The 25071-nt window shown below is 41.1% G+C and overlaps 1 protein-coding gene across 2 annotated transcripts in view; it reads right to left on the bottom strand.

Moving 5' to 3' along the window:
• LOC140118962 (C4b-binding protein alpha chain-like) overlaps positions 1-25071 on the bottom strand; it is a 124966-nt gene that overhangs the window by 53235 nt on the left and 46660 nt on the right. For both annotated transcript variants that reach the window (XM_072137459.1, XM_072137460.1), the window contains exons 9-13: positions 21412-21591; positions 19165-19344; positions 18861-19046; positions 11053-11149; positions 2733-2809 (exon numbers count right to left, since the gene is read on the bottom strand). In XM_072137459.1, coding sequence (XP_071993560.1) covers positions 2733-2809; positions 11053-11149; positions 18861-19046; positions 19165-19344; positions 21412-21591 — 720 coding nt within the window. The remainder of the gene's footprint in view (positions 1-2732; positions 2810-11052; positions 11150-18860; positions 19047-19164; positions 19345-21411; positions 21592-25071) is intronic.

Raw genomic sequence — 25071 nt, 5'->3', positions numbered from 1 at the left:
AGTGTGAGTACCCTTGCCTCTCACACATTGCGAAATTAATTAACTTAAGTCTCCCTCCCTCTGAAAATGGGGATTTTTCTTGTTGCTTAAAAAGTTTTCAAATATTGATTACTCAACAATAAGTGCTCAAACTTGGTAACATAGGATGGCTTTTTTAAAAATATTGCATACTTCTATTTTTAGATTTTGTAACTGATGTGATGCAAATTATCCCATTTTTGCACACATTTGCACACCAAAATTGAAAAAGACCAAGGTGTAACTATGGTAAATTTTCCTGGTAAATCAGAACCTGCAACAAAAAAATTGGGGTTTCCATTTAAGAATTTTATGTTTACCCGTGCCCCACCACAAGGGGATTGGGGGCCAAGTTTGGTACCATTGGATAGACTTTTGAAAAATATTTGACACATTTGTTTTTGGTTTTTTGATCTGATGTGTATCTTGCAAGATATTCCACCGTCCCAATGTTTCATTACACCCAGTATGTGAGAGAGGCGGGACACTGCAATTTACAGGTAGCCTTCAGGAAAGACGATCAGTTTAGAAGTGACCAAAGGGGTGATTAATTCAACCAAACATTCAAGAGCAGACCTCAGGGCACCAGATAGCTTTACATATGCACTACGCCATCTGTGATACAATGACAGAGCCGTAGCATTGTGCTCGGTCTAAGTCGAATAATATAGAATATTTTATACTCAGTGGTAAACTATGCTACATTGCAAAGACTTAAAGGGAATCTGTCAACAGTTTTGACTACACAAAGCTGCAGATTGTGTTAGGTGTTACCATACCTGTGTTTGTTAGTAGCAGCTGGACTTGTAAAAAATGCATTTATATTGCAGCATTCTAGCTGGACTTCGGGCACACATGTGAGATCTTACAGACCATTTTTTTTAGTGCAAACTTTAGTGCAAAAAACTGGCACAGTCCCAATTATATATCTGGGCCATAGTGTTAGGTAAAAGCCCTGCAAAACTGTGTTTATTGCATTCATGTTTATTCATGTGTGAAATCTTTTAACCTCACAGAGTACTTTGAAAAATGTATCTATAGTCCAGGATTGTATTTGGATTCAAAGTCCTTCTACCTACAACACTCTCCAGGACTGCTACCTAACACCATCTTCATATAGGCAAAACTGATGATGTAAATACCGGGCCTTATTTCCTTTTTTTTGCTTTTTTACTGTTCAAACTTTACTTTTAATTTTTTTCACTGAAAGAGCTACATGAAAATTAATTTTCTGTAGGACAAATTGTACTTCCTAGCACAAATTAATATTCAGTTCAATGTACTGGGAAGCGTGAAACAAAATGTTTCACATGAAGTTTCACCATTTTTTACTGTGCTGGTAAAATTACACATCCCTTTTAATCTTTGGGTAGGTGCAAATACAAACTACTAAATGTATATAGTTAATATTGTTATACTCTCAATTGTTGTGTTTTAATACATAAAAAAAATTCCATCTTTATAAAAACTTTCAATAACGACATGTCACTTATTTTTATACTTCAGTATATGAACTGGCTAACATGTAATTTTTTTGCAGGACCAGATGGCACACTGGCACTTGGCATAATGGCACATTCTAGATAAGTAATTCTAGAAAGGACATTTCATATCCTCCCCTGAGTTGCTTGAACTTTCACTGACAAGAGGAATAAGGGGAATATATAAAATATAACTTCTATTAGTATTGTTAATAAAAAAAGTAAAAATGCTTGTCACTTCCTACGGACACCAGAATAATTTGTGACAGATCAGCAAAGTGCATTGTACAGTATTTGGTTAGTAGCTCAGTATATCCTCTCTTTAATGTTTCTGCGGTTTCCAAGCTCAGGTGTAGTACTATCACACAACCACTAGATGTCCCTAGAACACTAGGTGATGATTCCAGTTGAGCCTGCAGCAGTCATGACCCTATTGCCACTAGACCCTAAGTATTTTGTATAAACTCTCATCAGAGTGGCATCAGTGCGGGCAAGGAAAGTCACATCTTTTCAACTCTACATGTCATTTGTGCCAAGTTAAGCTTTTCATCACTTAAGCTTTTCATTTTCTCTAGTGGTGACCAGGCATTAAAAGATTTTCAAATCCCCCTCTGTGCAGCATATATAATATTCAACATAGTTTGGACAACCCCTTTAACATTTGTTCATAAATAAGCTTAATTGGGGCAGCATGGGTCATGCAAAACTTAGTTTTGAGGTTCCTCACTAACTTAAGTGGAGAAGCGTACTAGACTTTCTTTGTGACCTATGTGGAGGTCATTGTGAAAAGCACAGCTATCTCTTTATAGGTATAGGGGGTCATTTATCATACGCCAGCACCCGTGATGTATCCGGCAGGGTCCTGTGCAGCTTTTATCTGCTGGCATAGAAATAAACGCAGTCGGTGAATTTTAACAAAGATGGACAGATAAACTGGCCAAATACCCCTCATAAACTTATATTGGTATTCCTGCCTAAGATGATAATAAGATGATAATTGAAAAGCGATCTCTAGACATAAACAGTGTCAACCTTTGGCCGGACTGAAAGCTAGAAATTTGAAAAAGCATCAACACAATAATAAGTTTTAACTTATATAATTAATTAAATTAATGTTTTACCATAGACATGATTAAGTCAATAAGTTACTTTCTGACAATTTACTCCGGTTTTTAAATAACAAAGATTGACATCCTTTATGCATATAAGAAGTAGACTATTTTACTACTGTACCTTCACATTCAGGAATTGGCAAACTCCAAGATCCATCTATTTGACACTCTCTGTAGTTTACGTTTTTATGTTTGTACCTAAAATGATAATATGAAAAAGTATAAATAAGTGTTAGAAACCGTAGCATTTACCAATAACCACAGTATGAAATACATGTATGCTGAGGAAGTCTTTCAGGACCAGCAACAATTTCAATACTAACCAACTAAACTCTCATTTCACTGTCAGTCTTATCAGTGCAATTTCTGAGGCTGTGCATGTTAAAAAAAAAATCTTAGTTACAGTATGCCCTGTTTATTTAATATGTAAAAGCAAAAACCTAAATTTCCAAATCAATCCACATATAGCATTACATCACAATTTAAAGAAAGCCTCTTAATGGGACATTAAATTTTTTTAAAGGGGTTGTTAAGAGTGACTTTTTTATTAATAGGCCTAAGGGAGTCTAAAAATAACAAACAACCTATAGTTACCTCTCTACAGCACTACAGTTGAGCAAAACGCCACCCAACACCAATAGCCCAATAAAGGCTGCCACTGCAGAGTGTGGTGGATGCCCGCAGTCAATGTGAAATTACTGCTGAGCCTCTGTATACAAACAGAGATCACTGTCAAAACTGGAGATTTAGGAGCATAGGTTTTTTTTTTTATATTTTTAAACCCCTGCGGCCCATATAAATGAAATATCCTGTCCCAGACATCCCCTTTAATTATGATAAAATAACAGTAACAAGTGACGAAATAGCATTTAATTGAAACTTGGCAGTAAAAAGTATACTAAGAGATAAGACATCACCTACATGCACACTGGTGAAGTTCAGAGGATAAGTTTAGTTAAAGGGGTATTCCCATCTGGGCATTCACATTTAATTAAATTCATTTGCCATTTGTTAACATTTCTTCAATTGGATGTTATTAAAAAAAATGTTCATGTGTGAAGATAATTTCTCAAAAATGTAGTCATGTAGTCCCTTAGAAATGAGATAGCTTCCTCGGATACGACCACCCCACATTTTGGCAGCAGTGGCCAGATATGTGCTATTGAGTCCTGCCTGACCACCTGGATTCAGCGTTCATCATTACAGGACAGCTGTGGGACCTGGAGTAACTCCTCGGACATTTAATTTTCAGAAACTTGTTTTTTCTTTGTGCAATCACTCCAGCAGAGGTGGCCGGAAGCAAGGACACAGTCTTGTTTCTAAGGGACCATATGATTTCTAAGGGACCATATGACACTTATGAGAAATTTTCTTCACACCGGAACATTTTTTTAAATAACATCTTATTGAAGAAATGTTGACATATGGCAGATTAATTAAAGGACACCTGTCATCAGGTCTGTGTCACTAGTCCTGTCACCTCTACCTGTTGGAGCAGCTCACAAGGATCCCATCCCAGCCTTTATCTAGTTATTTCATATGCAACATCCCCCACCGGGGCCTAGCCCTTGAGGTGAGGCCTGGAGTCAGCCGGGGCCCACGGTACCGGAGTGGCTGGCGGTTGCGGCCTAAGCACGCTATTGTCACGGTGCTTGGTACGGGGGAACCGGAGGGCTGTCCTACAGCCTGGCAGGTCTCCAGCAGGGTGGTGTTGGCAAGAAATGATGAGGGAAAGGCTGCTATAGCGGATCTCCCTGGGGCAACCCCTTAGTGTCCCGAGTGTGAGTCTCTGGGTGATGGACAGGGTGCCGGTGATGAAGGCAGCCGTATTAGCAGGGACCAGACGGAGACAGAAGTTGAAGAAAACAACTTACAGTTCTTTATTTGAACCGCAGGAACCGCAGCAAACGTGCCTTTAACAGGTGGAGTACTGGAGAGGTATTTGGAGGTAGCCACAGGATGTAGAGGACCAGCCTGGATGTAAACGCAGGCTGGGAGGCAGCTGTGTCCTTAGAGGATGCTTCAGCTCGGTCCTGGAACTCTTCAGGTATCACCCTTGAAGGTAGGATGATACCCCTTTTCCTCACTACACTAGCTCTAGTCTAATCTTCCACTTCAGGCAGGGGCTAGGCTCTTCCTGCACTGGTCTGGTGTGCTAGAGACTCTGAGCTACTGCTCAGCTAACTACTCTCTGCTTGTGTCCTGCAGACCCAGAGGGCCTGACTAGGACCGGTCTATTCTCCCTTCTGGGAGAGACTGCTCTCTTCTCTCTCTTGGGAGAGACTTCTCTAGAACATTCCTGGCCAGAGGTTTTATTACCTTCCCTTGGTCAGGTGGTGGCTGCTCCTCCAATTACCTCTCAGTGCACAGAGACAGGATGCAACACATATCATTGGATAATAGAAATTACATCACATATTAACATCTGCCTTGCCAGGCAGGATTAACCACTGCAATTTCCCCTTGATCCTATAAGGACCATGTAGTGTAATGTGATGTTACCTACAGGTGGGACGTATTCGCAAGCACTACCTCGCCATTGCATCGGCGAGGGTGTTGCACATACATTATTCATTGTAAAATCACATATTTTTTATCAAGTAAATGAGGCTGGTCACATGGTCAGAGGCAGTGATGTCACCCCTGTTACCCCTCCCCTCTCCTTCCCCTGCTCATGTCTGTGTGTAATGTATAGTAAAGTATTGCTAGTGTGTGTGCTGCATCTGCTGACATGCTGCATCCTCCTAATATACAGGTGAGGGACACAGACATCAGCTACACATGAATCTGACATGTTCTGCTGTAACATGGCTGCCTGGAGCTGCTGTATCCCTTCTAAACACACACACACATGCACACACAGGCTGCAGGGGGCGTGGCCACCAGCACCAGGAAGCACATCATTATACAGCCTCACATCATTATACAGGCTGTCAGTCAAGCACTGGGGGTGTGGCTGTGCCTCCCACTCATGAATAGAGTGGACAGCTTGAATATGCTAATGCTTCATTAGACATTTCACAGGTCATTTGCATTTAGCTTTAGGACCTCATTGCTTAGGTTTACAGGCATGTAGAGGGACAATGAAGGGATAGAGGCAATGCTCTCTAATGGCAGTTTATGAAAATATATTTAGTTTAGGGGGGTTATTTTGCATGACGGGTTCTCTTTAAACTGAATGTGAATGCCCAGACATACTACTGGACATGCTGTAGCCATCTGTAGTATGTTTCCCTGAAGACGGTATGTAACCCCAGGGATACATGTATTCCAGGTTGGGAACCACAGTTTTAAGGCAACAGTTCTTCACTGCTGAACAACTATTCTACTTGACTGGCAACCAACAAGGAAATAAAATAAACATAATAATCAGTAATCATAGACTAGTTATTTTATCTTATAGCATAAGGGAACCCTAAATCACCAGAACTAGTAAGACTAGCATGTTGTAATATGTAAAAGGGTGAAACATATTGCTATTAAACGGCCCGTTTCTAGCATTGGTTGGTACATGCCACTTCCCAGGGCATGGGCAATCTGGACAATGACAATGTCAGTCATTATATGAGTATTGTACTTGGCTTGTACTGGCACCGCACCGTCGCTCCCAGGTACTGAGCTGACTGTCTCTCTCTGGAACTCTGAGCGATGCGCAGAGGCAGTGCTGCAGTGTATTGCTCCTAGCCAGGTAGTGACAGCTAGTTTTGCAGTGGTGGTACTGTGCCGTTGTGGCTGCTCATATGTTTCCCAGTCCCAGTACCTGGTGGGGGATTCCCAGACAGTCAGCTGTGAGCTGACCGTTTCTGGCTGGAGCAATGCACAGCAGCAATCCTGCAGCACAAAGCTCCCAGCCAGAGACAGTATGCTCACAGTGACAATACAGCAGATACAGCAGTTTCCTATTACTATTTGTAATAGGAAACTGTGCTGGATCTGCTGTATGTTACTGTTACTGCTGTATTGTCACTGGTACTGGGGGTGAGGCAGCTGTATGTATATTTAGTAATGGGTGCAAGGCAGCTGTATGTAGATGTATTACTGGGAGCTAGGTGGCTTTATGTAGATGTATTACTGGGAGCTAGGCGGCTGTATGTAGATGTATTAATAGGGGCGAGGCGGCTTTATGTAGATGTATTACTGGGGGCGAGGAGGCTGTAAGTAGATGTTTCACTGGGGGCAAGGCGGCTGTATGTAGATGTATTACTGGGAGCGAGGCGGCTGTATGTAGATGTGTTACTGGGGGCTAGGCGGCTGTATGTAGATGTGTTACTGGGATTGAGGTGGCTGTATGTAGATGTATTACTGGAGGCAAGGCGGCTGTATGTAAATGTATTACTGGGGACGAGGTGGCTGTATGTAGATGTACTACTGGGGGCGAGGCGGCTGTATGTAGATGTGTTACTGGGGGCTAGGCGGCTGTATGTAGATGTGTTACTGGGGGCGAGGCGGCTGTATGTAGATGTATTACTGGGATTGAGGTGGCTGTATGTAGATGTATTACTGAGGGCAAGGCGGCTGTATGTAAATGTATTACTGGGGACGAGGCGGCTGTATGTAGATGTATTACGGGGGGCAAGGCGGCTGTATGTAGATGCATTACTGGGGGCGAGGCGGCTGTATGTAGCCGTGTTACTGGGGGCGAGGCGGCTGTATGTATATGTATTATTGGGGACGAGACAGCTGTATGTAGATGTATTCCTTGGGGCAAGGCGGCTATATGTAGATTTGTATTACTGGGGGCGAGTAGGCTGTAAGTAGATTTATCACTGGGGTGTGGCGGCTGTATGTAGATGTATTATTGGGGAGATCGTGGATAGTGAGCAACAGGATGTGTATGTATGCTGCATTCAGTGGGGGACTCCACCATATTTTGCGTCCAGGGGCCCCCATCAACCTTAATTGGGTCCCGAGTAAATATCTATATGTCTGTAAGGGGCAACTTATATATCTGTACATGTCTGTAAGGGAAACTGTATCTGTAAGGAGCATAGTATATATTTTCAAATATCTGTAAGGGGCACAATATACACTCACCGGACACTTTATTAGGTACACCTGTCCAACTGCTTGTTAACACTTAATTTCTAATCAGCCAATCACATGGCGGCAACTCAGTGCATTTAGGCATGTAGACATGGTCAAGACAATCTGCTGCAGTTCAAACCGAGCATTAGTATGGGGAAGAAAGGTGATTTGAGTGCCTTTGAACGTGGCATGGTTGTTGGTGCCAGAAGGGCTGGTCTGAGTATTTCAGAAACTGCTGATCTACTGGGATTTTCACGCACAACCATCTCTAGGGTTTACAGAGAATGGTCCGAAAAAGAAAAAACATCCAGTGAGTGGCAGTTCTGTGGGCGGAAATGCCTTGTTGATGCCAGGGGTCAGAGGAGAATGGGCCGACTGGTTTGAGCTGATAGAAAGGCAACAGTGACTCAAATCACCACCCGTTACAACCAAGGTAGGCAGAAGAGCATCTCTGAACGCACAGTACGTCGAACTTTGAGGCAGATGGGCTACAGCAGCAGAAGACCACACCGGGAGCCACTTCTTTCAGCTAAGAACAGGAAACTGAGGCTACAATTTGCACAAGCGCATCGAAATTGGACAGTAGAAGATTGGAAAACCGTTGCCTGGTCTGATGAGTCTCGATTTCTGCTGCGACATTCGGATGGTAGGGTCAGAATTTGGCGTCAACAACATGAAAGCATCGATCCATCCTGCCTTGTATCAATGGTTCAGGCTGGTGGTAGTGGTGTCATGGTGTGGGGAATATTTTCTTGGCACTCTTTGGGCCCCTTGGTACCAATTGAGCATTGTTGCAACGCCACAGCCTACCTGAGTATTGTTGCTGACCATGTCCATCCCTTTATGACCACAATGTACCCAACATCTGATGGCTACTTTCAGCAGGATAATGCGCCATGTCATAAAGCTGGAATCATCTCAGACTGGTTTCTTGAACATAACAATGAGTTCACTGTACTCAAATGGCCTCCACAGTCACCAGATCTCAATCCAATAGAGCATCTTTGGGATGTGGTGGAACGGGAGATTCGCATCATGGATGTGCAGCCGACAAATCTGCGGCAACTGTGTGATGCCATCATGTCAATATGGACCAAAATCTCTGAGGAATGCTTCCAGCACCTTGTTGAATCTATGCCACGAAGAATTGAGGCAGTTCTGAAGGCAAAAGGGGGTCCAACCCGTTACTAGCATGGTGTACCTAATAAAGTGGCCGGTGAGTGTATATCTATATCAATTTGTAAGGGGGTTGCGTATATAGATCCCCCTGTAAGGAGCAAATTATAGCTCTCACTGTAAGCTATCATAATATATATGGATCTCTCTGTAAGGTATCACTGTATATAGATCTATATGCATCAATGGGGTAACAGTATGCCTAGATTAATTATAGGGGTACCCAAAAAGGTGCCATCTCCCTGGGGGCCTGATTCTCCAGCCTCCTAATGAATCCAACATGCAACAAAATCGATGGAAGCAGTATAGGTTCCTTTATAGCAGTGGTGGCGAACCTATGGCACGGGTGCCAGAGGCGGCACTCAGAGCCCTTTCAGTGGGCACCCAGGCCATCGCCCCAGCACACCAGACAAGACTCAAAGAATCTTCCTGCAGTTCCAAGCAACTTAAAAGATGCTGCTTTCAGTCATATTCTTAAGTAAATCTTGCTGCTCTACTTGGGACTGTAGGAAGAGGGAGGTTGAGTAGGCAGGGCCAAATTATCTATGGAGGACCTTCTGCTGGTTCTGTACAGAGGGACACTGGAAAAAAGATAAAATGATGGAAATTTTCCATCTTGTCCTCAGGAGGCCAATATGACCAAAAGTTGTTGAAAAATGGGGAGCAATAACTTACTGCTTTCATTTTTGGTTGGCACCTCACGATAAATAAGGGGGTTTTGGGTTGCAGTTTGGGCACTCGGCCACTAAAAGGTTCGCCTTCACTGCTTTATAGGTTCCTTTATTCACCCATGGTGACTTGACATTGACTCCATGGAAGAGCTGAAAAAATGTGTGTTTTTTTACCATGGGAGAATACAGGAACCTATTACTTCATCAGGAGTGCTTCTTCCATTGATTTTGTTACATGCTGAATTATAGGAGTACTATATGAATGTGAATCAGAGAGCTCTGTAAATATGTAAAATCATTTGGGATACTATATATACATATGTGTGTGTAAAGGGATCTTGGTGCTGTATATACGCACTAAGCTTGGTTCTGGTGATGCATTTATGTACCACATGTAGTACACTATTATAATTAATCGCAGGCATAATATATTGTAATTTGAAAGACATTACAGTATTGTACATGTTTTAATCAAAGTGGAGTCACTATATAAGCTTAAATGAATTCTGGGGAGGCATTGTTTAGACCAACTTAGTGGGATAACAATAATATAACTTTATTGATCCCCGTGGGGGGGGAAATTGCTTTGTACACAGTGCACAGGCTTAGCAGTGACATTTAGGGGTACAGTTACAGACATTGGGGCTCATTTACTAAGGGTCCGAATCAAGCACTTTCGCCGGGTTTCCCGACGATTTCTGATTTGCCCTGAATTGCCCCGGGAATTTGGCGCACACTATCGGAGAAATGGGGGGGCCTGGCCGTCGGACAACCCAACAGATTCGGAAAAAAAGCGGAATTTAAAAAATAATTTGTGTCGCAAGATCAAGCACTCACATGCAACGAGGAGTAGAAGGTGAACTCCGGCGGACCTCGGCGCAGCAGCGACATGTGGTGGATATCGGGCGCACGGATCTTAGCGAATCCAAGCAGACCCGAATCATCGCCGCACAACGCGCCACGGGATTGTGACTGGACCGGGTAAGTAAATGTGCCCCATTATGTTATAATCAGTGCTATACAAACTAGACAGGGACACAAACTAGACATTGCTGCATACACTTGCATACATGCTCTATACATCTCTATACATTTTCTGAGGAGTGTTATGCTACAATTATATAAAGTAGGTGTAACTACTTTGGGGGACATATTTTAATGACTTCCATGTAGGGGGAGGGATTTGGGCTACATGTACACTAACGTATGCCTGCCAGGTGGTCATACGTTCAAAGCCATGGATAGGAGGAGGGATGACCCCTCCCCTCTCCATAGGGATGCATGGCAAACAGGGCCGTAAGATGGGAAAAGATAGGACGTGTCCTATCTTTTTCCCATGTACAGAGTGGATTGATGCCACGGTGTGACACTGTTTCGCTCCATGTGCCCATTGCAGGCCTATGGGGGACATATGTACGGCGCAAGCTTGGGGGCCTATGGGGGACATATGTACGTTCCCCTACGGTCGAGTCCATGGGGCCTAACTCTGTAGAGTAAATTACCTTGAAAATGCCCTGCTATTAAAATCTTATCAATACAATATAATATACTGAAATTCATTTTACTCACCCAGTTTCACACTCATAAATTATACGCTTTCCATATTCAAATGAACCAGAAATAATGATTGAATGAGGTACAGGCTCTGGTTCCTTACATGATGGTGCTGAGGGGGAGTAAAATAGCAAAATAGTAAATCTAGAATATTACAACAAAAATACTTTACTAAAACACAATATAAATTGATCATACTGTACCACTGCTGAGAAATGGTATTAGCCCAATTTGTTATATTTTTGCCTTTTGATAAGAAAGATAAAGCCAACAGAAACAGAAAACAAAATGCAACCTTTTAACCTCTTGTAGACTTTCGAGCAGATTTGGGTCTCTTGAGAAGGCAGGAACAGTTTATTGCAGCTGAAGGCTTCTCCTTTGTTCACTACATAACACTGAAGTAGTGTTATGCTGTGAATAGCAGTGGTGGGGCTGACTTCAGCTCTATAGACCCGGCAGCAGAGGCGTAGCTAGGGGGGCAAGCCTACCCTAGTGGTCCCCCAACCTACAGTGTACAGTGACCATATAGTGGTAGATACTGGTTCTCTTCAGCCCTCATTATAAATAATCACAAGACTTAACCCCTACGCGCACCAGGACGTTATAGTACGTCCCTGCGAGTAGATACTTCCCACACTGGGACGTACTATAACGTCCTGCTTCTGGCACCGGCTCACGAACGGAGCAGGCACCAGAAGCAACGGCTGTCAGCTGTCTAGTACACTCTGTCTAACACTCGCGATCGGAGCCGACTCTGATCACGAGTGTTAACCTCTTACACGCCGCGGTCAATATTTGATATTGCCGCGTCCGTAACAATCTGTATAATAACAGAATAATTACTGGACCTGCACGGTAAACGCCGGAGGAAAAAACCACAAAAACTGTTCCTAAAAAAGATAATTTTTAATTAATAACTTTAAAAAAAAAAGCTCTAAAAAGTGATTAAAAAAAATGTTCAGCACTCTAAAATAAGCCCAATAAAAAGAACAACCTTCCTCGCAAACCAGATTTGTAATCCAAAAAATAAAAAAGTTATGCATATGAAAAGATGGTGATGCTAAAATGAACAAGATTTTCTCCAAATTACTTTTTATTCAGTAAAAATGGGAAAAAAATAAAAAATCTATATAAATGGGGCATTTTCAGAATTGTGTTTTTATTCAGTAAAATTGAATAAAATACACAAAACCCCCATATATTTGTTATTGCTGCATCCATAACAATCTGCATAATAAAACTCATGAATAAATATCATTATTAAATCCGCAAAATGAACCCCCGTAAAAAAAAAAAAAAAAGCTCCAAAAAGGGATAATTTTTAAATAATACCCTATAAAAAATGCTCTAAAAAGTGATTTTTGCATATGAAAGACGGTGATGCTAAAATTAACAACATTTTCGCCAAATTACTTTTTATTCAGTAAAAATGGGAAAAAAATAAAAAATCTATATAAATGGGGCATTTTCATAATTGTGGCGACCCCTATTTTTATGGTATGGTAAACAGCCAAAAAAAAAAACACAAAAAAATCTTCCTAAAAATTGCTGATTTTAATTTCCTTCACCAACAAAGAGTTAATAAAATCTCATCAAAATTACGTACCAAAAAAGTGTATCTAAGGTGATAAAAAAAATAAGCCCCTATAGGTCCACATTAAAAAAACAAAAAAAAATTATAGTCTGTACAATTTGACTATGCAAATCTGCTCTGGATGGCGCCTACTTTAATTCTATGCCCAGCCGTGCTCCCATACAGCAGTTACCACCACATATGGGGTATCAGTGTACTCAGTATCAAACTTTGTGGAGATTTTCATTTAATCCATTACAAATGTTTAATTTTCCACCGAAAATTAATGTATTGTCAAAAAAATTACAATTTGTAGATCGCACCTCCATTTTGTTTTAACCCCCTATAAAACACCTAAAGGGTTAACAAACTCTTTAAAAGTGCTTTTTATGTTGAGGGGTGTAGTTTCCATAATGGGGTAATTTACGAGTCTAGCTATTATTTAGGCCTCTAACCGTCCATCTAAATATGGGTTTTGGTGATTTTCCCAAAAAGTTGAAAAATGGCACCTAAATTCTGAGCCTCATAACATTCTAGTAAACTATGTGGAATTTTAAAAAACCATGCCAACATAAAGCAGACTTTTAGGAAATGTAAGTTATGAATTTATTTGGGTGCTATGAATCAAAAGTAGATAATTTAGAACTTTTTTTCATAACTAAACACAAAAGATATCATCCAAATTTTGAAACTAGTTTGAAGAACAATGGGGCACATGTATTATTGCATCTGCGCCAAAAAAATGCTGGGATTTTAATGTTTTTTTGACGCAGAACTGTTGCGGATCATTTATAATCAGTTTGCGCCAGAAAGAACAGATGTTTCCGACTATCCCGACACCTCCGTCTTTTTTTGCCGCAAGTGAGCGTGGCCTACCATTTCCACATTATCTTCCACATTTATGTGTATTTTGTCAGCATTTTTAGTCGCAACTTTTGGCGCACGATAGACCAGGAAAAAATTGGTCAGATAGCAAAATTAAGGCGCAGTCCATGTAAGATTTAGGCGCACATCTCATTGATGTCGGCATTTTTATGGCACCCGACTGATCAGTTCCGTCTACCCATTAATTACTAACAGCCTTGCCCCACTTAAATACATCGGGCTGTGCTTTGCAAAGACTGATCTCCGATGCCGACTGACGTGCTTACGCCACAATTAGTAAATCCCCCCCAATGTGTCTCAAAATCCCCTGGATATCTCATAGCATTCCAAAGCTATAAGCACTTATAGTGACACAGGGCAGATCTGGAAAATGGGACCGCGTCCTAAAGGCCAAAATAGGCTGAGCCCCGTAGGGGTTAATGTAGTGACTTACAGAAGACATCTCTTTACTTTGGACATCTATTTACTTCATCTTGGATTTGTTAAAAAGAAACTGTCAGGTGGATTTGAGACACTAAACCACCCGCAGGTCCTTATGGGGCGTTTATAATCAGACGAGGCACATAGGACTCACATCTGGAGCTATTGGTGCCTCCTCTCTCAATAAAGCTTGAACACTCCGGCCTCATAGTACATGCTGTGAAGCCAGGGTGTACTTCCCCAGAAGCACTGAAAGCTCCAGACTGAGTTAAGTATAAACATTTATTTTCTTTGCAATGCGGTCACGAACATATTGGGGCGATTTGCACTCTAGACCACCAGTCTATGAAGACCTGTGGGTGGTTTAGTGTCCCATATCCACTTGACTGGTTCCTCTTTAAGTTCACAGCAAAATATATTCTTTACACTCTGATCTTACAGTACTGTCCATGATGACAGATATGAAAGGAAACTCTTCAAATTATACCTGGCTATACTAAGCTGTGCACATATATAAAAGATAGGGGTAGTAGTACTAATCAGTAGTAGTAGTTCTATGCTTTTCCCACATATACCGGATATGAGTAATAGAATTCTGCTGTGACATATACATGATATGAGTAGAAGTGCTGATCTGTGCCCATATATACGGGATAGGAGTAGTAGTACTGTTTTATCCCCATATAAACAGGATAAGAGTAGAAGTACTGTGATGTATCCATGTACAGGATAAGAGTAGTAGTGCAGTAGTCTGTCCATATGGATACAGAATAGGAGAAGTAGTACTATGTGGTGTGCATACATACAGGATAGCATTAGTAATACTGTACTGTGTTCATGTATACAGCAAAGGAGTAGTAGTGTAGTTTGGTGCCCATAAATATACATGGTAGGAGTAGCAGTACTATGTTGTGTTCATATATACAGAGCAAGAGTATTAGTACTGTGCTGTGTCCATATATACATTCATATTTACAGTAATAGTGCTGTGTTATACAGTATAGGAGTAGTAGCAATACACCTTCACACTAGAAACACACACTTCTTACTGTATCCCTTCTCCCTTCTAGACAGTATTTACCTCTGTGTAGTAAAAGGGATCACAGCAGACAAAGGGATGCCCCACAGTGTAGCAAGAAATTACAGGGACTCCCCCCCCAGATTACCAAATACTCACTGAGATGCAAATGCAGAGTAGCCAGCAGTCACAGAGATGCCCCCCAGAGTAGCCAGCCATCTCATTCCAGATTGCAATAAAAAAGGAAAAAATTGTCTGCACCAGCTCAATGTAGATTAAAAATATGTGAAATTTATTAATGCCATAACAAGGATAAAAATATGATAGTGATATCACTTAGGTGACGCGTCACCTATTTTCGCTAAAGTGATATCACTATCATATTTTTTTTATCCCTGTTATGGCATTTAATAAACTTCAGTTGTTCTTAATCTACAACGAGCTGGTGCGGGCGATTTTTTCCTTTTCTATTGAATGAAAGATTAAATACCATTACTAGGAAGGACAATTTGTTGCATAGAAAACAAGCTCTTATACAGCCATGTACAAGGAAAAACTTATGGATTTTTGAGGGTGGAGAGCAAAAATGGAAACACAAAAATAAAAAAGGCAATGGCGTTAATGAGGTTAAACTGCTACGTACCAAAATTTGTTAAAAATGCCCCAGACATTAAAGCCTTTTCAGGCCTCATCAATAAGGGGTTAAATTAAGATCCATATAAAAAATGAGAAGAAACAAAAAACGACAACAAGAGACGACGGCGCATCGTGTGATAACGTTAAGGAAGTGTGTTTGTAGCCAGGTAAGTAGTGATAGGTGCTGGTATACTTTACTTGCTAAAGTCCCCTTCTGACAGTGGAGATACATAGGTATTAGTTGTGAAAAAATGTGCCAAAATTTTGTAAATCCCATGCAGAAATTAACACCTCACATGCCAGTTTTATCAAGTAGTCTAACCTACTATGATAATTAATGGTAATATAACAATTACTTCTTTGAGGGATTGGAGAAGGTTATAATGGAGGATCCAACCCCCCCTCTATCAGTGTTTCACCTAATAGTTAACTTGAAGAAGTAGCTGTATACGGAAAACATACAGTGGTCATAAAACTATTTCAAGGAAATCTACCATCAAAAACAAGCATGATAAACCAGAGACACTTACTCATAGATTCAGGCACTGTGACTGTGGTAATCTTCTTATATTTGTTATCCATAGCTTTTTTCCTTCTAAAATATACTTTTACGATTATGATAATGAACCTTAGTGCCTCTGCTGCAAATTCACAGGTTGTTACACTGAGCAGAACAAGTCTTACCCTCCCCTGAGCAGCAGCAGGAAATCCAGGGGGAGAGGAGACATGCTCTGCTTATTTAAACAGGGAGTGAAAATACATCACTGAGAGACTCTGGAAACACCCCCCAGAGCCTCTCAGGGGTTAATTAGCATAATTTTTGGTCATGGATAATAAATATTGCCACAGTCACGGTGCCAGGAGCTATGCCATATGTGTACAACTTTTAACACTGAGCCTTAAACTTATATCCAATTATATAAACACCTTCATAGTAATGAGAAAGGAAAGGTTTGTGGGCTCTTTCAACCTATGAATATACCGTATATACTCGTGTAAAAGCCGAGATTTTTAGCACAAAAATTGTGCTGAAAAACGTCCCCTCGGCTTATACACGAGTCTATTAGAAAAAAAAAATTACCCACTTAAAAAAAATGAACTTAAATACTTACCCTCCGATGTCGGCGCGGCTTACCGATGTCCCTGATGTCAGCGCATCCTGTCTTCTTTCTTCTCCGCGGCTCCTCTTCTCTCTTCTTTCTTCTGTCATGGACGCGGCCATGTTTTCTTCGTGGCCGCGCATACTATGACGTCAGCAGCGTCATAGTATGTGCCTGCTAGAAGAAAACATGGCCGCGTCCATGCCGGAAGAAAGAAGAGAGAAGAGGAGCCGCGGAGAAGAAAGAAGACGGGACGGGCTGACATCAGGGACATCGGTAAGCCGCGCCGACATCGGAGGGTGAGTATTTAAGTTTATTTTTTTAAGGGCAGTGGGGGCAGGCTGTATACTACTAGGGGCAGGCTGTATACTACTAGGGGCTGCTGTATACTACTAAGGGCTGCTGTATACTACTAAGGGCTGCTGTATACTACTAAGGGCTGCTGTATACTACATGGGGGCTGGCAGGCTGTATACTACATGGGGGCAGGCTGGCTGTATACTACTAGGGGCTAGCTGTATACTACTAGGGGTTTGCTGGATACTACTAGGGGCTTGCTGGATACTACTAGGGGCTTGCTGTATACTACTAGGGGCTTGCTGTATACTACTAGGGGCTTGCTGTATACTACTAGGGGCTGCTGTATACTACTAGGGGCTGCTGTATACTACATGGGGGCTGGCAGGCTGTATACTACTAGGGGCTTGCTGTATACTACTAGGGGCTGCTGTATACTACATGGGGGCTGGCAGGCTGTATACTACATGGGGGCAGGCTGGCTGTATACTACTAGGGGCTGCTGTATACTACATGGGGGCTGGCAGGCTGTATACTACATGGGGGCTGGCAGGCTGTATACTACTAGGGGCTTGCTGTATACTACTAGGGGCTGCTGTATACTACATGGGGGCTGGCAGGCTGTATACTACTAGGGGCTTCCTGTATACTACTAGGGGCTTCCTGTATACTACTAGGGGCTGCTGTATACTACGAGGGGCTTGCTGTATACTACGAGGGGCTTGCTGTATACTACGAGGGGCTTGCTGTATACTACGAGGGGCTTGCTGTATACTACGAGGGGCTTGCTGTATACTACATGGGGGCTGGCAGGCTGTATACTACATGGGGGCAGGCTGGCTGTATACTACTAGGGGCTTGCTGTATACTACTAGGGGCTGTTGTATACTTCTAGGGGCTTGCTGTATACTACATGGGGCTGCTGTATACTACTAGGGGCTTGCTGTATACTACTAGGGGCTTGCTGTATACTACTAGGGGCTTGCTGTATACTACTAGGGGCTGCTGTATACTACATGGGGGCTTGCTGTATACTACTAGGGGCTTGCTGTATACTACTAGGGGCTTGCTGTATACTACTAGGGGCTTGCTGTATACTACTAGGGGCTTGCTGTGTACTACATGGGGGCTGGCAGGCTGTATACTACATGGGGCAGGCTGGCTGTATACTACTAGGGGCTTGCTGTATACTACATGGGGGCTGCTGTATACTACTAGGGGCTTGCTGTAAACTACATGGGGGCTGGCAGGCTGTATACTACTAGGGGCTGCTAAATACTACATGGGGGATGGCAGGCTGTATTCTCCTGGGGGCTGGCAGGCTGTATTCTTCTGGGGACTGGCAGGCTGTATACTACTAGGGGCTTGCTATATACTACATGGGGGCTGGCAGGCTGTATACTACTAGGGGCTGCTAAATACTACATGGGGGCTGGCAGGCTGTATTCTTCTCGGGGCTGGCAGGCTGTATACTCCTGGGGGCTGGCAGGCTGTATACTCCTGGGGGCTGGCAGGCTGTATACTACTGGCTCGGTTTGACCAATGCATTTCCCACCCTCGGCTTATACTCGAGTCAGTAGTTTTTCCCAGTTTTTGGTGGTGAAATTAGGGGTCTCGGCTTATACTTGGGTCGGCCTATACTGGAGTATATACGGTAAATATGTTCTAAATAAATAAATAAGATTTAAAAATATTAGGTCAGCATATCATACTGAAAGATCTGCTGTGCTTTTAAACTGTCCCATGACTGACCTTCATACCAGAGTTGTCCACTAAATGTACGGATGAAGGAGGTGGTTGTTACTATAATATACATGAATATGATGACGAATTCCCTTTATTTTGTGTAAGAATCTGTAGCTCTGTTTATATTGAGTGATAAAGATATTCATACCTTTACAGAAAACATCAGGAACAGACCACTTCAATCCTTTACATGTAACTGTATTCACTGCACCAGGAATAGGGTCAAAGCCTTCTTTACATTTATACTTTAATGTTGTGCCTTCAAGGAAACTTGTATTGGTGGTTGGTTCCTCTAATTCAGCATAAATGAATTTAGGAACAGAGAGGCAAAGACCTGAAAGTGAGGTAACAAACTAACCTATGAATATATTCTAGCAATCAAAAATAATCATTTAGGATAGATCTGATAAACAAATAGCTACTACATGGATACTCTTATAGCAGACACTTACCAACACACTTTGGCAGCTCAGGTTCCCATTTACTGTCCTGGTTACATTTCACAATATTAAACCCAAACATCTGATATTGTGTCTTGCACTTAAATCTCACAGCAGAATTCATTACATAGGGGCCTGAAAATCCTGACTCCTTTACTGCATTTTCTACAAATGGATATGGACACCGAACCTCTGTTAATGAATAGAGAAACATAATAGTGACACCCAGAACTATGCATAACAGGTTTTTCATATGTGTACTCCATACAGCTACCATTGAATGTATCCATCAACAACAGACAGAGAGAAGAGTATAGCAATCTACCATTCCGATATTCTATCTTCACGGGAATTATGTAACATAATATTATAGAGCAGTGGTTCTCAACCTGTGGGTCGGGACCCCAGTGGGGGTCGAACGACCAAAACCGGGGGTCGCCTAAAGCCATCGGAGCCGCAATTTTACTGTGTTTTTACTGCAAGTTGCATGGTTTGGGGTCACCACAGCATGAGGAACTGTATTGTGGGGTCACAGCATTAGAAAGGTTGAGAACCACTGTTATAGAGGGAATGCAAACAAATTTCTTCTACTACAACATTTATTTAGTAACCAGTGGTTACTTGTTGATTCATAGACTTTGGTATATCCTATTGTATTAGTACTTTTATAGGTACATTAAAATTATTAGTACTTAAAAAATAGAAGCCAATGGCATTGATTCTTTTATTGTTCCATCTTTCCTTGGTGGCCTTCAAACATGGACAGGTTCTTGAATAGAATGATGATAGATAGATAGATGATAATAAGATACCCATTTCATTGATAGTATTCTGTATGTTCAGGGTTTAATCATAACTTAGAGCAAGTTACTTGTTAGATGACACATGATGACAGCCTTCTTTTACACAAGGAATTGTAGCAGAATGTAGCTGTATAATATTGCAATTAAATTTTCTCTCCTATAAGCTAAACAGGGGGCAGCATACTGACAAAAGTAAGAGGGCAGAACAAGGTTATTGTTGTTAAAAATGAATCAAGTTTACAAGCAATAATAGACACTGAGGGATCAGTATGAAATGCTAGTGCACAGTGGAATGTCTCCTTACTTACGGTAAATATCCATAACACTTATTATAAACTGTCACTTGATTTTACACCACTTAACTACTAGTCTCCTCAGCTAAGGTATGAAATGTTCTTTCTGGAATTCCTGACTTTTGGTGAAATCGCACATGTTAAAAAAAAATCTCCCCTAAAATCAGGCAAATATGACTCGTCTCACCTGATTTTCACATAAGATGAGTCAAGTTTAGTGGACTTATTATTTTGAGGGGTTTTTTTTAAATTAATCCTTTGATGGTTCCAGTACAATTCATGGTTCTTCTATTGTTCTCATACCATTGATGATTTTAGTATTCACCGGATAGAGGTTTTGGGGGGTTATTTATCATATGAGCGCCAGCGTATGATAGCCCCACCGCTGCTCTGGTGCAGCCCAATACATCAAGAGGCCTCACTCAGCCTCTTGCTGTATCTGGCGGGGTCCTGAGCAACGCTTATCTCTATACCAGGCCCTGCCAGGCATAGAAATAATTGCAGTCTGAAGGTTTTCACATGCTTGGGCGCCGTCTGCCGGAGCGCTTCCTTTTGAGCAGCCTATTTAGGACACTTTACCACCAGTAATCTGGTGGTAGATGTCCTTTAATAAAATATTGATATATAGTCACAGTTCGCCTCATGTGCCTCACTCTCTAGGCTTAGACTTGTAGCTTACAATTAATTTTGCCCTTTTGTTATAATGGCAAAAACAGTGATGAAGCCTGCAGAATTTATGCAGTTAGAAATATGGCAAAGAGTAACATTCTGTATACATATCAGAAAAGGGAATGGAACAACTTTTTTGATATGCTCCTCTATACCTGCAGCAGATGTAAACTTGGTCTAACATTGCACAATGTGGTTAAATAAAAAGAAAGAGAGAGGTTAAGCCATTGTCTCATGATATATTATTTAAAGGGTGGGTCATAGCTGCTGTCAATCCGAGAAATCAGAAGTAACCTTTACAGATGTGGCAACGGCCAAACCAGAGCTGCAGCATCTGGAAGTGGAGACGTCACATTAGTATGTTTTCCTTATTTTAGAACTATGCTTCATTAAGAGAAAGGTAATAGTTGTATAAAAATACATTATGATATGTTGGTTGCAATTCAGTTCTAAGTTAGACATTATCTATATTACATTGTAAAAATGTATCTGACCTTTGCACTTTGGGGGCTCAGCACTCCATGTTCCTTCCGCTGTACAGGAAATGGTATGTTCGCCAATTAGATTAATCTTTCCAGTGCATGTATATTTAACCGAATCAAGATAGGAATAATATTCTTTTACTGGATAATAATCACCATCTGGTATTGCATCTGGTGGCTTGCAGATTACCACTAACATGGATAAAAAAAAAATGTTTGGTTAACTATTAGTCTAAAGCCATTTTCACATAGTCAGTACTTCATCTGTATTTTATGTCAGTGTTATAAACCAAAACCAAAGGTATATTGGAAAGATTTGTATCTATTCAGTGCTTTGAGCCCACTTTTGGTTTTGGCTTACAAATATTGATGTAAAATATTATAGGGGTGAAAGTGGCCTTAAAAGTAGATTGGGTCTTTTTCTTGCAGTAAGAATACCACAAAAGGTTCAGGTTCTAAATTGAGAGCACATTGAAAAATGTTCTGAAACAAATGCTGTTACCTTATGTTATACTCTAGTGCAGTGGTGGCGGACGTATGGCCTGGGTGCCAGAGGGGTGGCGGACACATGGCATGGGTGCCAGAGGTGGCACTCAGAGCCATTTCTGTGGGCACTCAGACCATCACTCCAGGACAGAGTTCACCAAATAGGACCAAAACCACCAAATCTGCCTGCAGTCTCAGGCAACTTAAGAGATGCTGCTCTCGGCGCTATTTTAACCCCTTAAGGACGCAGCCATTTTACAGCTTAAGGCTCAGTCCCATTTTTTAGATTTTGACCTGCGTCTCTTTATATGGTTATAACTTTTTAACACTGTTACTTATCAAAGCGATTCTGAGATTGTTTTTTCCCCACATGTTGTACTTCATTTTAGTTGTAAATTTTGGCTGATAAGTTTTGCGTTTATTTACAAAAAAAAGAAAAAAATGATGAATTTTTAGAAAAATTTGCAATTTTCGAAATTCAAAATCACCGCGTTTTCAGGCAGATCGATTTACCACCTAAATAACTTGCAGAATAACATTTCCCATTTGTCTACTTTACATTTTCATAATTTTTGAAATGTTTGGATAATTTATTTTGACCTCACGCGGCCTACAAATCGAATAGCGATTTTCCGTATTTTCAGAATTGACTAATTTTGGGGATAAATACTGTTTGAAATCAAATTTTACATATTTAGCATAAAAAAACCCCTATATAACCAACCCATTTTCAAATCTGCACCCCTCAAACTATCAGAAACAGCATTTACAAAGATTGTTAACCCCTTGAGATCTTCATAGTAATTGAATCAAAACGGCGGTGAAATTTAGAATGGTCAAATTTTGTCGGTTATACGTTCATTTAGCCCTAAAATTTACACATTTCCAAAATATAAAAAGAGAAAACTCACCATAAAATTTGTTCTGCAATTTCTCCTGAGTGCAGCGACCCCCCCACATGTGGACATTACTTGTGTTATGGGGGCACAGCAAGGCGCAGAAGGGAAGGAGCACCCTGCAGCTGCCAGGATTTTATAGTTTTCTCGTTGCCCCCTTTTGAAGGCTATAAAATTTTTGCTTTTCCGTTATTTGGGCCATGTGACGGCATTTTTTTTCCATTGTTACCATTTTGGGGTTGGTATCACCTATTGTTGAAAATTAAGGAACTTTTTTTGAGGTCATGAGTAGAAAAGCATCAATTCTGTACTGGATTTTTTACTTTTTTTTTTTTTCGTGTTCACCGTATAGCCTAATAATCATGTTATCTTTATTCTATGGGTCAATACGATTCTTATGTTTTACTAAATTTGCCAAATAAAACCCTAATGTGGGAAAAATCTGTCATTTTTGCATCGCCGTCTTCCAAGTGGCATAACATTGTTAAGTTTTTGGCTACAGAGCTGGTTGATAGCTTGTTTTTTGCGGGACATGTTGTTCTTTGCAACAATATCATTCTGGAGTACATATGTTTTGTTGATCACTTTTTATTGCATTTTTAGTGGGATATAATAGGTAAAAATCATAATTTTTGGTGAGTTTTTAACGGTTTTTTTTTTACGGCGTTTATCATATGGGTTCAATAGTTATTTATTTTTATTCTATGGATTGTTACGGACGCGGATACTATATATGTGGGGTTTGTGTTATGATTTAGACTTTTTTGAGCGTTATATGTCTCTTTATATGTTTTGGAGCTTATGGGCATTTTTAGTGATTTATAAAGTAATTTTTTATTGAAAAACATTTTTTTTTACATTTTTTTACATGATCCACTATGGGATATGAACAAGCAATCATCTGATTGCTTGTTCTTGATAATACTCTGCAATACTAATGTATTGCAGGGTATTAGCAGTGCCAGCCTATGCAGATGCATAGGCTGACACTTTGCCTTTAAGATGATGTCACTGATTCCCAGGACTATAGTGACATTTCTACCACAGACCCAGCTTTCCTGATCTGACTACCAAGTCTCAACTTGTCACGAACTGAGATACCTGTGCCCCATGCTGCAACTACAAAGAATGGCATGTTTTCCAACACTGTTCAATAGAAACTATACAGTAAGCGGTTGCAAATATTAAAGGAGCTTAATGAGCGCAAAAAATACTCTTCACCTGTTGATTAACGTGAAATTGCCAATCCATTTTCCTGTCAACATAGACCCCTAAATATTTATACTCTGAAACTTGCTCAACTACAAGCTCATCTATGCACCTTGCACACTGCACCTTATTTCTGCCTAAAATCATATATTATACACAAAAAGGGACAGGTACTGTCAGAATCAATGATTGTCCATGCATTCTATGCAATATATGTAATTTACCACCAGAAAAGATGGATGCATATGCTGGACTAATATACAAACACAATGGGGCAGATTTACTTACCCGGTCCATTCGCGATCCAGCGGCGCGTTCTCTGTGCTGGATTCGGGTCCGGACGGGATTTATTAAGGCAGTTCCTCCGACGTCCACCAGGTGGCGCTGCTGCACTGAAGTTCCCTGGAACGCACTGAAATACACCGAGCCGGGCTGAGTGAAGGTAAGTGCAAGCTCCGCGACACATTTTTTGTTTTAAATGCAGTGGTTTTTCCGAATCGGTCGGGTTTTTGTTCGGCCACGCCCCCCCCGATTTCCGTTGCGTGCATGCCAGCGCCGATGCGCCACAATCCAATCGCGTGCGCCAAAATCCCGGGGCAATTCAGGGGAAATCGGGGCAAATCGGAAATATTCGGGTAACACGTCGGGAAAACGCTAACCGGGCCCTTAGTAAATGACCCCTTATGTTTTATTAAATTATCAATAAAGAATAACAAGACATCAATACAATAAAAACACTAAAAAGGTACAGCAAGTATATGTACCTAGCTCCCACAGGTCAAAGAGCGACCCAACCCTCCCTAGTTCAATCTGCCCACCAATGTAACATGCTGTAATGTCAAAGGATTGCAGAATAGGGTGGATAATGGCACAATAACATGTAATGAGAAAAGTATATATAGTGATGTGAAAAAACTACCTTATTGATACATTACCCAACTAGATCATCCTCATGGGAGCAAATGCACAAGGTAATGGAGATGGACAGAGAGCCAGAGAGCCTCCCTGGCTCTCTGTCCTTCTGCCTAAAATCAATAACCAATTCTTTAGTTTTCCTGATATTAAGTAGTAGTCCATTTTC

The sequence above is a fragment of the Engystomops pustulosus genome, chromosome 2 (assembly GCF_040894005.1).
Source record: "Engystomops pustulosus chromosome 2, aEngPut4.maternal, whole genome shotgun sequence".
NCBI lineage: Eukaryota > Metazoa > Chordata > Amphibia > Anura > Leptodactylidae > Engystomops > Engystomops pustulosus.
The sequence above is the reverse complement of the archived record's forward strand: the minus strand, read 5'-3'. Positions and strand labels throughout refer to the sequence as shown.